At 40.2% G+C, this 15,698-nt stretch overlaps 1 protein-coding gene across 6 annotated transcripts in view; it reads right to left on the reverse strand.

Moving 5' to 3' along the window:
* Positions 1-15,698, reverse strand: part of tanc1b (tetratricopeptide repeat, ankyrin repeat and coiled-coil containing 1b) — a 107,379-nt gene that overhangs the window by 25,005 nt on the left and 66,676 nt on the right. For all 6 annotated transcript variants that reach the window (XM_031298707.2, XM_031298690.2, XM_031298699.2 and 3 more), the window contains 3 exons: positions 5,312-5,434; positions 3,384-3,665; positions 2,892-3,046 (listed from right to left, as the gene is read on the reverse strand). In XM_031298707.2, coding sequence (XP_031154567.1) covers positions 2,892-3,046; positions 3,384-3,665; positions 5,312-5,434 — 560 coding nt within the window. The remainder of the gene's footprint in view (positions 1-2,891; positions 3,047-3,383; positions 3,666-5,311; positions 5,435-15,698) is intronic.

The raw sequence follows: 15,698 nt of genomic DNA on the forward strand, positions 1-15,698 counted from the left end.
TAGAGGTCTGAAACAAGACTAGGTAGGAGCAATGATACCATAAACTTTCTACACCAATCCAGAGCGTCATGATGGCGGTGATCAAAGAAGGGAATGTGATTCAAACAAGCAATTATGATTTAACTAGGGCTGGAGCTTTGTCTATGGCACATGTCATCCCTATCCATCACTACAATATCAACGAGTTGTCTCCAGATGTGTGCTCTTTACAAAAGTGGCAAAGTAATGTGTTCCTCTGCAAAGCTAATGTGGAAGTATTTAGCAGGATCTAAACGCACAAACAAAGGAAGAAAATGATCACAAGTTTTTAGAGGTAAAGAATACATCATCCTAGGACTCCCTGCTATTAAATTCCATGGGAATAAATTGGCTCTACATATCATAAAAAGAAACAAACGTGAGAGAACAGGAACTAAATTAAACTTTAAAAAAAAAAAATGTATTGTGTTGCAAACAGGGCTGTGACATGGTGGTTTACTTTTCCAGAGAAAATAGAGACTGTGGAACAAGTTTCTCTTGGGGCATGCAGTAAATTAATATACAGTACATACAGCAAATTAAAGTTACATGCTGTACACACATACATACAATAACATTAGATAGGTGCCTGACAAATAGGCTGCAGTGATAGTTTGTGTATAATTCATGTAGACTACTGCCTCATCAATGAGCAATAAAAAGCAACAAATCAACATTCTGCAGTGCACCTGCAGTACTTCATGTATTGGCACAACATTGAATTCACTGTTAAGAAACAATGCCTAAGAACGTGCTTCTGTCATAAGGGTAAGACATAAAACTTGCGATAAACCATAAAATGTAATGGCCTCAGTGCCCCTGTTATGAGACCACTTTCAAATCAATGATTAAAAAGAACTGACAGAATTTGACAGAAGCTGCTCAGTGTTGCATCAGTATTCACACATCACAGGAACAGAGCCCCTGGGAGAGCGCCTGTTGGAAACACTTTACACAATAACTGGCTGAAGGGATATTGCTTGGGTTTCTCAGACATTTAAATGAGCCTGAGTGGTATAAGGTCAGCTGTCAGGTGCATGAACTTTAGCATTCCCAGAGGCAGTGGCAAACTGTACAGTAGTTATCTCATGCCCCATTTCACTACTAAGGAGGCATCATGACAGGGCAAGACAGAGTGTTACAGGGACACCAGGATGCAAATGTTAGTAAATGATTCTGAGAGTTACAGTCAACTGTGAACTGCATGTGCAGGTATTGCATGGTAAGCAGCAGTGGTGCTGTTTTATAAACCGCACATGTGGTTAGGGTGTAGTCAGTAGTCCCCAAAGGTGCAGGAGAGAAGATCAGTGGAGAAGTTACTGCCACTGAAATTATTTCGGGATGCTGAATACAAAAAATGTAAGATTTGATGATTAGAAACTGATCGACAAAATTATACCACTATGGCAGTTTTAACAGCAGAATCCCAATATGTGGAGCTAACAATTATTAAACCAAAAGACAGCCATAGAGAACATTTCAGACAGGTACCGTGAGGACTTGTCTGCCTATTGAAAATGTTTTATCATAATCAGAGAAACCATTGCAGAGATATGGTCCAACTGTGTCTTTGCTGCCAACTGTGTCACAGACAAGTGGTCTACAATAATGATGGCAGTGTTGCTGACTAAAATCCAGAAATGCTTAAACTGTTCACTTGCTACTATAACAAAATGAAAAGTATGTTTTATATTACCTGCGAGTAATACTGAATCTCTGATTAAAGTGATTTGTATCTAACTCAGGTCAGTGGTTAAAAGTATGTAACTGTTCTTAGATGGCTAAAGAAATTCCAAGTATGCAGACTTTCACATAGAGTGGGAGGGTGGGGACTAATACTAATTAGTAGATGTCCATTTGCGGCATGGTCTCCTAATAACTCCTTACGTAATGTTAACAATAAAACCATTTGTAGATTTTAAATTGATTGGATTTAGGGTGCACTGATGGCCTGAGGGCTAAAAGAGCACTCCACTGATTTAACATTTCAATCCTAACAATAAAAGACATTTAAAAAAAAAAAGGGATCAAAATTGATGAAGCAGAACCAGACTTTGTTATTTAGGACACAACTTCTGACTATACTGTTGTTGTGTGTTCCCATGGCCACACAGAGAGACCCTGTGGTAATTCTCCCCCTACAAAATGCAAAAGCTTTCCATCTGAGAGCTAAAACGTCACACTAAAGACCTGAGCCAAAGTTTTCTATCTTCCCACCACCTCACAGTCACACTGCAGTAGTGAGATGCTGCGGGCATTAATATTGAACTTGCTTTTCATGGCCAAGTCTTTAACTAAGCTCACTGCTTCTCAAATCAAACAAGCCTGGGATATTAAAGGTCTCTGAGAGACCAACGGTGGCACCGTCTGTCATAATCTCAGCGGACTGCTGAAGACCATCCATATACTGTATATAAAGGCTGAATATCAAACAACCATAAATCATATGCAAACACGTATAAACAAATATCAACTGAGCTGACACCATATCAGGTTTCTGCAGTGCATCTCATACATACTAAAAGCAAATCTGCACACCATGAACATCTTTGTAATAAGGGATCGTATCACTGGCAAGAACAGACAGAGGGAACTGCAAGAAGGGAAGATATATACTGTCCAAAACCGTGGACGCAATTTATCAATTAATATAGAATAATAGAAAACAGATACCTGTGTATTTGTTCTAATAATGATTGATTAGTGCCTAGACCTTTTTTTTTTTTTTTTATGAAGCTGACTGACAAATAGTCTGTTTTTGGGATGAATCATCATGGTTAGGGTTAGTGAAACTTACTTATAAGAGAATGTTTTTTTCATTGACACTGTAATTTCTCCTGAAAGCCTAAGTGCAGTATTGGCTAAAGTTGTACCTTTGCAGCCAAGCGTTTGACAGCCTCCTCCCTACGTCGCTGCATCTCGGGGGTCCCCGGGCAGCTGTTGGTCCTCAGTGTGTTGGTTGCACTGGCAGGTGGAGTGGGCTGTGGTGGCTGGCTGAGAGGAAGTTCTGTGCTTGGTCCCCCACCACCTGAAAGACACAGACACACACTTTGTCACATACATTTAAATTAAATATAGCCTTATGTGTTTACAGATGAGTATGACATTTAAATAAAAGTATTATTTTGTATTTCATGCATTAGCAAAATTGGGTTTTATGTTGTCAAGACATATATTTGAAATCGGTAGTTAAGTAGTAGTAGTAGTAGTAGTAGCAGTTAGGTGTAGAGTGTATATTGTCAATGGCTATATCCTCACGTCACTTCCATACCTTGCAAGCTTATATTAAAATGAAAATAACATAAAATAAAAACTTGCAGGTAATTTAGTGCTCACATCGAAAGGCAAATACTGAAATTGCTTACTTTTTGGGGAGGCACTGGGACTGTTGGAGGCGATCTGGCGCATTCGGCCTCCGTGGCAGCTCAGTGCTACTAGCCGTGAGATAATGGCTGTCTTCCCATAACCAACGCTGCCCACCACGACAACGCCGTGGTTCTCTGTGGACTCAATGGCCTTCAGGACATCTTCCAGCTCCTGAAAGAGCCAATCTCGGCCCACGAACACAGAGTCTGTAGTGATGCTGGGCACCTCAAACAGCAAGGGCTTGAGCATGATGTCCACGGGTTTGTAGGGAGCAAAACGAGCTGAGAAAAAGTGATAGGAAAGAAACACACATTAGACTTACAATTGTGTGATTATTTTTCTCAGTGTCAGAGAGACTTCTTTTTAGACAAAGGCATAAAAAATGTTTCAGTTTGATATTGGAATTAATCCCACTTTCTGTCAGTAATACTACAGTGTCTTCATGTTCACACATCACCCATTCATCTGTAAGCTCTTCTGCAGCCTCAGATAATACTGGCAACTTCAAACTGATGCTGCATTCTAGTTCAGTTTTTAATCAATCCCAGAAAATTATAATAAATAAATAAATAATAAATAAATAAATTCATCTTCTATCCTTTACAGACAAACCTGCGTACACCTGCGTACATCGCCATATATATATATATATATATATATTATATATATTATATATATATATATATATATATATATATATATACCAACTGTATATCAGTTTTTAAGGAATCATCTCAATAGTTTTGTTCTTCCAGACTGTGCCACGTTCATCAAAAAGTCTTGAAACTGTGTCTTTTGTTCATGGTCTGCTTTAGCTTGGATAAATGCTAATTTAAGTGGAATCTTAATATAAGTGGACTTGATAGAGGACGTTCACTGAGGAACTCTATTAAAGCTCTGATCCTCTACTAATACTAGTATCACGACTACCAATCTGACTGCTGATGCTGCTTTTACAACTATTACTTATACTATTTTATAGACCGTAACATGAAGTGGCATACGACTGTCTGCGGTCCTTGGCAATAACGAAAAACTAAATACTGGTATACTGTATAGAACAAATACTGTATAATATAAGTCTGAACTGACATGGACTGTTTCTCAGTACTGATGTTTCTTCAGGGATATACAAATGAATCCACTGACACGATGCTTCTGTGTCAATGTCATGTTTAAGGAGGTGTAGAAAAGGAAGAGGACGTTTTCAAAATGGAGTTAAATAGTTTGAGTATCTAATGATGTTATCTTAAATTATTTATTTTCTCATAAAATATTCACTCTGTGGGATTTCTCTCAGTGAGACCGAGTTTTCAAAACATATAACCAAGATAAAAGCTGGTGAACCAAGGCCATGATTTTATCTGTAGAGCTAAAGCAGGAAACACGCTTTTTGATAGTATAGCATTAATATAAATCAGTGCAATAGTGTTTACGTTGCATACTTTAAGTATTAGGATAGTTTTAAGGCTCTGCACTTAAACGCACTGGATTTGAAATTAAACGACAACTATGAGGTTTAAGTGGTGACATTTATCTTTAATTTGGGTGTGAGGGTGTTTACATCTACCTCAGGTGAACTGTGCATGAATTGTAGCACTTTTTATACATACAGTACCTCTTAACAGCATAAAAACCTAAAATTCCTACACTCTTTCCAACACTACCTTATATGGATATGAAGACACCATTAAACCTGAAACCTGAAACAGAGCACTTTATCCTCACAGGCACTGGGACTGTTTCATTTGAAATCTAGTGCACTGGAGTAGAGCCAAAACGATGAAAACACTAACTTTGGCACTACAACTGACAAAAGTGAAACATAAATGTATAAATTGTCATTATCACAAAATAAGGAAATTGGCTAGTAAATTCATTAGCTTGCTTCATGTGTATCTACAGCAATAATGAATAGCGCAGTCACCTTTAGAGTCCTGAGGTGGCCTTCCTCCTGTATTATGCCATGGTAGGCGAATAGATGTCCGCAGGGGGGTGTTCCGCTGTTCATCAAGAAAGCTCAGGTCTTCCAGCTTTGTGGAACTGGTCGCTGTAGACAGAGACAGAAATAAAGAGAAAGTGAAGCAGACACCCTGGTGCATCTTGAGTGCATTTGTCACACTGACTATGAAGACTAAGACAGAAACACGCACAAGAGAAAAATGTTGTGGCACATTTGGCATTTCTCAAAGAAGATGAGGGAAGAAGAGGCGAGCCAGTGCGCTCTGACATTTGCAGTTTCCTTGAGGCCGTGTGTGCAGGTACCAGTATAAAGAAACAGAAAGAATAACAGTATCCCTAAGTCAAGACAGCAATGCTCCCTTTGTCTTTGATTTGAGCTGACAGTGACATACAATATTATAGCAGTGAGAGGTCGGTCCCCACAAACACCCCCGCTGGTGCGTACAAAGAGAGCCGATTACCCTTACGTTTCTTAAAAATAGAGAGAATAATAGATTGTATATAATAACATGAAGCATTAGAGAACACTATCCAAATTACTGTTAATGTTATACTCATTTTGGAGAAAATAAATTATAATACAGGTTAATCATTTAACACCTTAAAATATAATAGATCCAGAATAAAATTTGGATGTTTAAAGTCACGCTCTATCCACATTTTGTTGTTTTTAGCAGGAGTCTCAAAGCAGGAAAGGTTTTCAACTGCCAAGAGAAGAAGGTCCTTCGCTGAAACTAAACTCAGCAGATTAACTACTTGATAAGCCAGTGATAACAAAGCAATTGAACTTCCTGTTATGAGACATGGGCTGTAAACATAATAAAGATGTGCACAGTGCATCAAGGTCTCTCTTGCAATTGCTGTTCACTGTTCAACAATGCTATCACCATGGTGATCCGTGCTCTCTTGGCCCTCTTGAAGAGCAGAATCAAAGCCTCTGCTTTCTACTTTATCAGCCTCAGCTGGGAGAGACTGTCACAAACACTCAAATCTTCTTTTCACTCCCTCTCTCCCCTCAGTTAGTCACTAACTTACTCCCTGGAATGTTCCACTAATTAAAACCGTCTGCTGACGGAAGAGTAACTGAGGAAGCTGTCATAAATACAACTTTGACTGGAATAAAAGACGACCCTCTTGGTTACTTTTTTTTGCAGGGGATGGTTGTTATATCAGTCAAATGTCTTTAGAGAAGTGGGCATGGTTAGCTAGTTGACATGGTCACACTGACATGTCACATGAGGGGGTGTGGTGTTGTTGATCAGATTTAACCCAGCCGTTGGAGGTGCGCGAGGAACCTCACGAGTCCTTTGGCTCCTCCCACCTTGCCGGCTGCCTTCTGACGTCATTATGGAGAGAAAAGGGCACAAGCCCTGAGCTATCCCTCCAGGCTCTTGAGATGTGTGAGATGAGATTCATTCAGCAGGTTGATTCAGAAAGGAGCAGCACGCGGCAGGCTGACGGATGCAAACCACATGCTTCCACACGGAGAACACTATTGAAGACAAAGACTCTGAAAGATTATGCAGAGGTCGCTCAAGACGGCGTGGTCACCAAAGCAAGCAGGCCCGGCTCTCGAATTGAAAAAGTGGCTGGGTGAGTCAGTTTAACACAGCACAACCAACAAGGTAGGAAAGTATACACTCATCCAGGCAAGCATAGGTCTCATTCTCACGTTAAATGCAACACGCAGGGAGAGGAGACCAATACCATTAATGTTAAGAGCTAGGTATGCCTTCAGTAGCTGTTTTCCATTGTTTTACGAGCATAGGTTAGCTTAGGCTGGAAACAATGGTGCTTTCACAATTAACTATAATGGACAAAGTTAAACTTATAATTAAAAGTAAAGAAATCGGGCGTCTGGGTAGCTCACCTGGTAGAGCAGGCGCCCATAGAGGTTTACTCCTTGACGCAGCGGCCGCAGACTCCGCCCTGCGGCCCTTTTCTGCACATCATTTCCCCTCTCCCTCCCCTTTCATGTCTTCAGCTGTCCTATATAAATAAAGGCCTAAAATGCCCAAAAAAATATCTAAAAAAAAACAAAAAAAAAGTAAAGTAAAGAAATCAAGAAAGGCAAACACATAGTCTGAAGTCAGTGATTGCAGAGCAATACAGCACTAATACTTGTGATTCTAAAACTAAACTGAACAGCAGAGCCAGGAAGGGACAGTGCGAATTCTGAAAGCCCTGGGCAGTATACTTGGGCAGGCATACAGACCAGTAGGCAGGGTGCAGACCCTCACCTAAATCTCTAAAGAGTGCTCCGAGTGGATGAGCTCACTGAGGGCACAAAAGTGATTCCTCTGCCCCAGTGCTCCTATGCGGGCACACTGGCAGCATTCAGCTGCGGAGCAGAGGGCTTGCCACCCCCTCTATAGCACTCAGCCAGTCACAGCATCTGCAGCATTAGGCACTTGCTAAATAAATGCAACTTTTTCCAGAAGAGTGTCACGCTCCCTACATGCATACACCTCTGTCCATGCACGTAAAGAAGAGGTAGAAAAAGCACTGGAATTACAAATAACTACATGAAAGAATATGGCACTACAGGGCAGCAAGGGAGATGTGTGAACAGAGGAGGAGAGATAGGAGATGGACAGAAAATCAACTCTATGCAGCAAAATCACCATTAAAGCCCAATACTGACATGAGGACCACAAGTCTCTCTTTTTTTTCCCCTCATCTGATTTCTTTAAGATTTCTGAAGTGGAAAACGTAAAGGCCCACAATAAACTAAGACTGAAGGTAATACTCAGTTTAAGTAGTTTAAATGCACACACTCCCTTCATTCCTGTCTGTGTTAATGCATCCTGCACAATAACCATTTTTCCTTTTCAAGGCCAACAATTCCCACAGAAAGCCTTCATATCCCTCAAATCCTGCTCTTTTTCTACCCTCAGTCTCCAGATTCTTTCCTATTCTTGCACATCTTTACTCATTGATAAAACATACATATGATACCTTGAAGCCTGTGCTTGTAGTGACTTTGAAGCTGTACAAATATGTCAGACTGTATTCTGATGAAGACTCTTTTCCTGAGGCAGGTCTGCCCTTTGAAACCTTCAGTTTTTTGTTTCCCATGACAGAACAGAGAAGAGCTCCTATGCTCCAACCACTGCCCCCCTTCTTACCCTGACTTGACTCCACTTTCCTCTTTACCAATGGATAAAATCAGTATTCCCATCACCATAACCATCTTTTTGCTTTTTCAAGTTGCAGGAGTTCATTGTGTGTCATTGTATGAATAAGAGTGAAAGTTTTTAGAGTAAGGCTGAAAGTTCTGCGAATTCTGTCTAAAATGCAAGGCAAAGACGTTTGATTCCCTATAATAAGAGTGGAGGCGACAGGGATGAATTATTACTGTGATAATTATCTCAGCATAATCGTGATATCAATTTGTTATAATATTCACACAAAATTACAGCTAACAGGTATTCATTTTGATTGATTTGATTGAATTTTGATATAAGAAATTTATTATGATATAGAGAGGCAAACAGTTAACAAAAAAAAAAAAAAAAACTTAATTATCACCCACCCATCCCTATTAATGATAACTGTGTTTCAGGATGCGGTGGTGAATTGTCTACTGAATACTTTAACATCACCTCTAGCTCCAGTCCTTCTCTGACCTGTTAGGTCAGAATTGCTTGACTACGTGCAAAGTGGAATTTTAAGTGGCCTGTACGCAAATTTGGCTTGTTACCATGGACACTTTCCAATTTCTCTATCTGCAATGGTCCATGTTCGTGAAAAAATAATATTTAAAATGTGTGCTTTGATTATGAAACTGCTTTCCCACTGAAACATGTACAGGAGACTTTCTTTATTGCCCTGAGAAATGCTGAGCAATACTAACATGGTGGTGTTTAATTCAATTCAATTCAATTTTATTTATAGTATCAAATCATAACAAGAGTTATCTCGAGACACTTTACAGCTAGAGTAGGTCTAGACCAAACTCTGTTTAGAAGGTATAATGTTTACTAAGTTCATCCTCTTAGATTAGCATGTCAGCATGCTAACATTTTCTAATTAGCACTAACACCAAAGTGTAGCTGAGGTTATAGGAATGGCAATATCTTTCAAGTATTTGGTCATAAACCAAACTACTGGACAAATTGAAATTGTGATCTAATCTCGGCGTTACAATAAAAGTTAACAGACAACCCTTACAATTCATCCTGAGGGAAACATGTTTTGAATTTCTGTACAAACTTTCATGGCATTCCATCGAACAGTTATTAAGATCAGTTTTGACCAAAGTGGTGTACCAGCCAACAGACCTGAAGTCAGACGAATAGTCAGGCAGTCAGTGTGGCTAAAAGCATATATTTATAAAAAATAACTATAAACTGCATTGTACAAATTTAAAAGCAGAATAGAGAGAGTTGCTCTAAAATTGATTTTCTACACAGGAATAGCATGTTCAACTTGAAACACAAGCCAATCCATACCTCACTGAAAAAGCTCTGTGCCAAGAGCTATAGCCAGGAAGAAAAGATACCTTGGACATTAAGATATCCATGCTGTCAGAACAGTTAAATAGTTCTTGAACAGCTATTACATTATTCTCAATAGTGGGGTGATGTCAATCAAACATAGCCAGATGGTTCTGTGGTGGCATAGAACAGTTAGCTAACACATTGTCTCTTTGAGATGAGGCATTTTGCAACTTCTGATCTGTCAATGGAGTGCCAGTGAGCAACATTTTAAATGGCTTTTCAAAACTGAAGCAGATTGATCTCTGCAACGGTTTTTATTTTGCTCCTGCTGTGACATAGAGGCACCAACAATTCTCTGAAAGTGGACATTTTAAAAGATGTCACTGTGACCTTTTTAGAAAGCTGGAAGATATGAATGGGTTATCTGAACAGATCAATGTTTACACAAAGCTAGAGGTGGATGAGAATTCCATGGTTACCTGAAGACATCAAAAAACAGGATGACGCGGTCCAAAAGTTGCAGGACAATATTGTCTCGAAATCTACCAGAGAAGACATGAGCTTACAGCATAGCATATAAAACAGTTACGTCATGCCTTCCTGCTCCAGTACCACAGAGAGACTACAACATATTGAATTTAAAAAGCCATAACCTTCATGTTGCAGTACTGACAGACATGATTTTTTAATTGTGTTCACATTGACCAGGTGGCGATGACTTCACTCTTTCTAATAAAACACAGATGTGAGCTGTACTCAAACCTTACCTTGTCACTGTTTTCCAAGGTTTTGATAGAGGAACACCATATCCATGAAGTTGCTTGTCAACAGTCCATGACTTAGGTCAAGACACAGTCTAACGAAGGATCTTGGCTCTATTATCACAGAGCATGAGCCAGAAAAGCAAAGGACTTTGGAATAGAAACACTGTACTGTACCTCAACATGGCTACAACCACCAAGCTCTGTCGAATAGCAAAACACCACAGATGCACTGTAGCACCATTCCTGACCCACAGTGACCCTAACTCAATCTTTGAGTCTGAGCAACCTGGCCACAAGCAGCTCAAGCTAAGATTTAAAAACTATGGAGTTCCAGTGGCCACAACTCAAGTTCCCTTTGACTCTGTATTCATTTGTAAAAAGCTTAACACAAATGACATAACAAATATAATTGTTATTACCTAAGTATAATGTAGAGGAAGAGTGGTAAAGAGTGCGAGACACATAAAGTAAAATATTGTCAACCATAAAGATATTCAGTCTTTACAGTAGCTCTGTTTAAACATACTCTCTTCTCTATTACAGTTACAGTTATTCTGTTGCAAATGTTTCACTTAGTCTGACTTGAATTATTGCACATTTATTTGATGGTTATACAATTTTGAATGGTAGTTATAGAATTGAAAAATATAAAACTGCACTATATTGAAAAGAAATAAGAATTGGTCTTGAATCAGATATTAATTAATGAATTAGATAGTGTATCAAACTGAATGATTGTCAAGAAAGTTTATTGAGAGCTGTCTCAGTAGGCTTTTAATACTGGACTGTAGAAAGAGGACTGCATTATCAAGGGAGGTTAAATGCTTAGAGATTGTTTGCTGCGAGAAAACCTTTATTCCCCCTCCCATATAGGTTTTCTAAAAACACAAAGCCCAGGAAAAATAGCCAACCACATTTCTTAGGCCATCTATGTATCCCACATAGCCCTTACATGTGGCCAGCTATTAGTTTTAAAACAGGGCACATTATTACATTAAATGGATGATAAATGTCTGTGTGGCCGTTGACAGCTTTTTAATGCTGCCTTACAAGAAGAGTGGCCAAGATACAGTAGTTCCTTAGAATACCAACTAATGATGCAATTACAAACTGCTCCTAAAGAGGCATTTGAATTCAGCTCTGTTGGCGGTGACAGGTGGTGCGAGCCAACATTTGTGCAACTTGCCACAGCACATGCAGGCTCCTCACAGTGCTGCTTGAATTCCCACAGCAGCCCAGGGACAAGCTTGCCACAGTATGAGTGTGTGTGTTCACCAAGGCAGTGCAAATGACACTTCTCGGCAATACGCAGACATTCCTTCTACATGCATAGTTAACATTCTAGAGGCACAGCTATACACCCGTTGACTGGCATGAGACAGCTGGACAAAATCCACTTTGCCTCGAAGAAAATTTGGTCTTTGTGCTGCAACTCTCACCAACTGCATGTGTTTGTCTGTTGTAGTTGTCTGGCTATCCCAATGCTTAGTCAATCAATACAAGAACAGCACAGTGTTTCATTTAGATGGGTGAAATAATACTGCAAGTACATTTTATATTTTGCTGTATTCTAGGAGCCTCCTGGGCGTGGGTTGCCAAATCATGTAACAACGAAGCTGTAAGGTTTCATTATTGTCTACCTTCTGTAGAAAATAGCTCTCTAGGAAAACTGTTGACCACAAGGTGTGGTAAATATTATATACACTTTATATCCATCCATCCTTAACACATAACAGGGTCAAGGCATCAACCTGGCAAAAAAATGGTTCTTCATAGCCAACAAACTACAGTTCTTCCTGGGGGTCCTGATGTGTTCCCAGACCAGGTAGGATATGTAAACCCTCTAGCATGTTCCAAGTCCACTTCAGAGTCTTCACATGGTTGAAAATCTCGTTGACCCCTTCAGAGATGGCTGAACAACCTTAACTGGATATTTTTAGCTTCGAGGAACAGCTACTAAGAGTTCCTTTCAGATGTCCAAGCTCCTCACACTGTGCCTAAAGCCCCTGACACACCAACACGATAATCGGCCGTCAGACAGTCTGGCGAGGTCGGTGACTCGAGTCTGTTCGGTGTGTTCCGTGCTGTCGTCCGTCGGAGGGGCCGTCGGCCTTCATTTTGGCCGACCTGACTTGGGTCGGAGGGCGGGCAGTCGGACTCACCAATCAGATTGTTGGAGTGCTAACCCGGAAATAATGAGCGGGATGAGTGACGAACGCCTCTCAAAATCTGACGAAAATCTTTTATACTGACCTTTGTCGATCTGAAATGAAGACAGATTCAGCAACTGCATGGCCTATTTCTCGCTTAAAATGTTTTCAGAAACACGTTTCAGTGAACTATTTTCGTAAAATAAGAGATCGTATTTTGAACAAGCGGAGAACGTACGCTCAAGACGGCGTCGCTTTGGTGTGTTCCGAGGCACTTTTTGGACCTCGAGGAGCAGACTGATCAGTCCGACTGCCTTTTCTGCCAACGGTCAGCCATCGGGTTGGTGTGTCAGGGGCTTAAGGGTGCACCCAGAAATCCTGGTTGTTTGTATCCAAGATCTCACTTTTTCGGTTGCTACTATGCTAATGCCCATAGGTGTCGCCTGGAATGTAGATCAACTGTAAAAGAGAGAGCTCTGCCTTCATACCTAGTTCCCTCTTCAGTGTAACAAGGTCTAGTACAAGGTACAAGGTCTGCATCACTGCCCACTCCACGCAAATCCGCCTGTGGAACTTATCCTCCATCTTAAACTCTCACTTGTCAACAAGTCCCTGAGATACTTGACCTCATTTGGAGCAGAAGTCGCTCCCAACCCAAAGGGGGCAATCCACGGTTTTCAAGCAGTGCTTTGGTCTTAGACATCGAGGACTCTCATCCCAAGAGTATGTAATAAAAGTTTACTGAATGAAAATCTGAGAGTATAGAATAAAATAAAAATACAGTTTTCAACCCCCAGCTTCTTTTATGGAGTGGAGGGGATCATTTATCTACTGTTATCTGATGTTTTGCATGCTCCTTGTCCTAACTTAATGTCTATCAATGAGGTAAAGTGTAGATAGTCACAGCAGACACCTTTTTATCCAATGTGCTGGCCTACAGAATCAGACAATGGGAAGAAAAAAAGTCACAGAGGTTATGGTACAAGGAGTAAATGGACCATTTTCTTTGTTTTGTACAATGGTATCTCATCGATTTAGCTCCTTCCTGCTTCAGTATTTGCTTCTTTAGAATCATTATCTTTTATTTAATTCAATTTCTATGAGCACCAACTGAAAAGAAGCACTATCCCTTGCACACCGTGACAACAACATAGATTGGTTTGGGCCATAAATTAAGATGTGTCACCATGTCCTTGGTGTCCTCTCTCAAGGCTTTGCCACACAGCGTAAAATCTGAGGTGTGAATTCTGCAGGACCATAGATGTCAACACTGCATAACTATGACATCAGCCAATAAACTCTTAGAGCACAAAGGGAGACGAGCACACTGGCGCTCACACGCAAACAAACACACAAAAACAGTACAATACTTCCTGGTCTGTTAGCTTTATAAGCCAATGTGTGTCTGTGTCGTTAAGGGTAATGTCAGCGGCAAAATAATGACGAGATGTAAAAGGGTATGGGCTCGTGAAACAATAGAATTGCCACTGAACAGCACAACACCATGAACCACTTTACAATGTTGGCACAGATTCAACTGTGGGCTGTAAAAACACTTATCAAAGTGTTATGCAAAAGCAGTGTACCTTCACATTACTTACATTTATTTGGCACATGCTTTCGTCCAAGATGATTCAAAATAAGTGCATTCAAACTAAATACAGGTCTGAGCTACATGTCATCAAAGAAAAAAAAACACAAGTGAATACTGGTAGTAACTGTATTTCATCAAGGTCAAACCAAAAGATATTGATATATTTTGCAGGAGAATTAAAGCATTTGATCTTGAACACACTGGCAGCAAACACTCTCTATACCCTGTCCTATTCCTAAGCAACAAAATATGAACAAAATACATCATCTCCTAGCTAAAAACAAATATTCATGTGTGTGTTGAGTGATATACTACTCTGCCTGATCTCTGTCTGGATTCTTTTATTTATTTATTTATATTATTTTATTTTATTTTTTTAATTTGATTACTATCTGTCTTAGCCACTGGTCTGACCTGAGTCCACTTATGTTTTATGCATCTTTCTCCAGGTCTTCACAGCCTGCCCGTGCCTTTGTAATTTCATCGATGAAATTGTCTGTCTGCGGTGTGACAAAGTTCATCTGCACTACAAACTGTTACTCTCACTTCCGTACAATCTTCAGTGTTTTTTTCATCCGATGTACTATTTACACTCTACTCACGCTCCAGTCTGCAACTGCTATAACAAGCAAACATTTAACTCATGTCCTTTACGTTTATATTGCTGTTATTTCTAGTGTCTAGTCAGCTGTCTGTGCAGCATATTCCCCTGGGCATGATGAACAGCATGTGATTGTAAGTAGAGCTGCAGATGACATTGCTGGTGATTTCACAGTTTACTTACACATTAAAATCCAACAACTGTCCTTAGTGAATCCTTAGGGTATAAAACAGCTGAAAATGATAGTTCTCAAACACTAGTTCAACCATTTATTTTGGTCTTTGCATCAACTTCTCAACTCGCTGGACTTTAGTTTTAAAGGAAGATGTAAAACGTATGGCTGTGTGAGTTACTACAACAGGGCCAAGGTCAAAAGCAGCAACAGCAAAAACAGAGGGAGGCAGTGTTGGGGAGATCATGAAAAGGGGGGAAAGAGAGGGGGCGGGGGAAGGGGCTGCAGGGGGATATCAACAACTGTGACAGCTGTGTGGATATGGCGAGCTGAGCCATAACAGGGAGGTTCCAGGGTAGGAATGCAGAACAGTGGTTTGTGCTTAGGTCTGACATGGCAGGACCAAGGCACAGCATACAACAGCTGCCTAATCCCAAACTTCTGCCATGATACTCCTTGTCGAAAAGTGCAACCTGGATTCTGAAAAACTCATCGTCTCAATCCCTCTATATATCTACACAAAGCTTTTTCCTGCCTGTGTCTCACTTGCTTGGACTAGAAATGACACCACACTTGTCACCTCAATCACAGGTCATATCATAGCATCACAATCTTGAACTGACTGGCAA

The sequence above is a fragment of the Sander lucioperca genome, chromosome 8, assembly GCF_008315115.2.
Source record: "Sander lucioperca isolate FBNREF2018 chromosome 8, SLUC_FBN_1.2, whole genome shotgun sequence".
Classification (NCBI taxonomy): Eukaryota; Metazoa; Chordata; class Actinopteri; order Perciformes; family Percidae; genus Sander; species Sander lucioperca.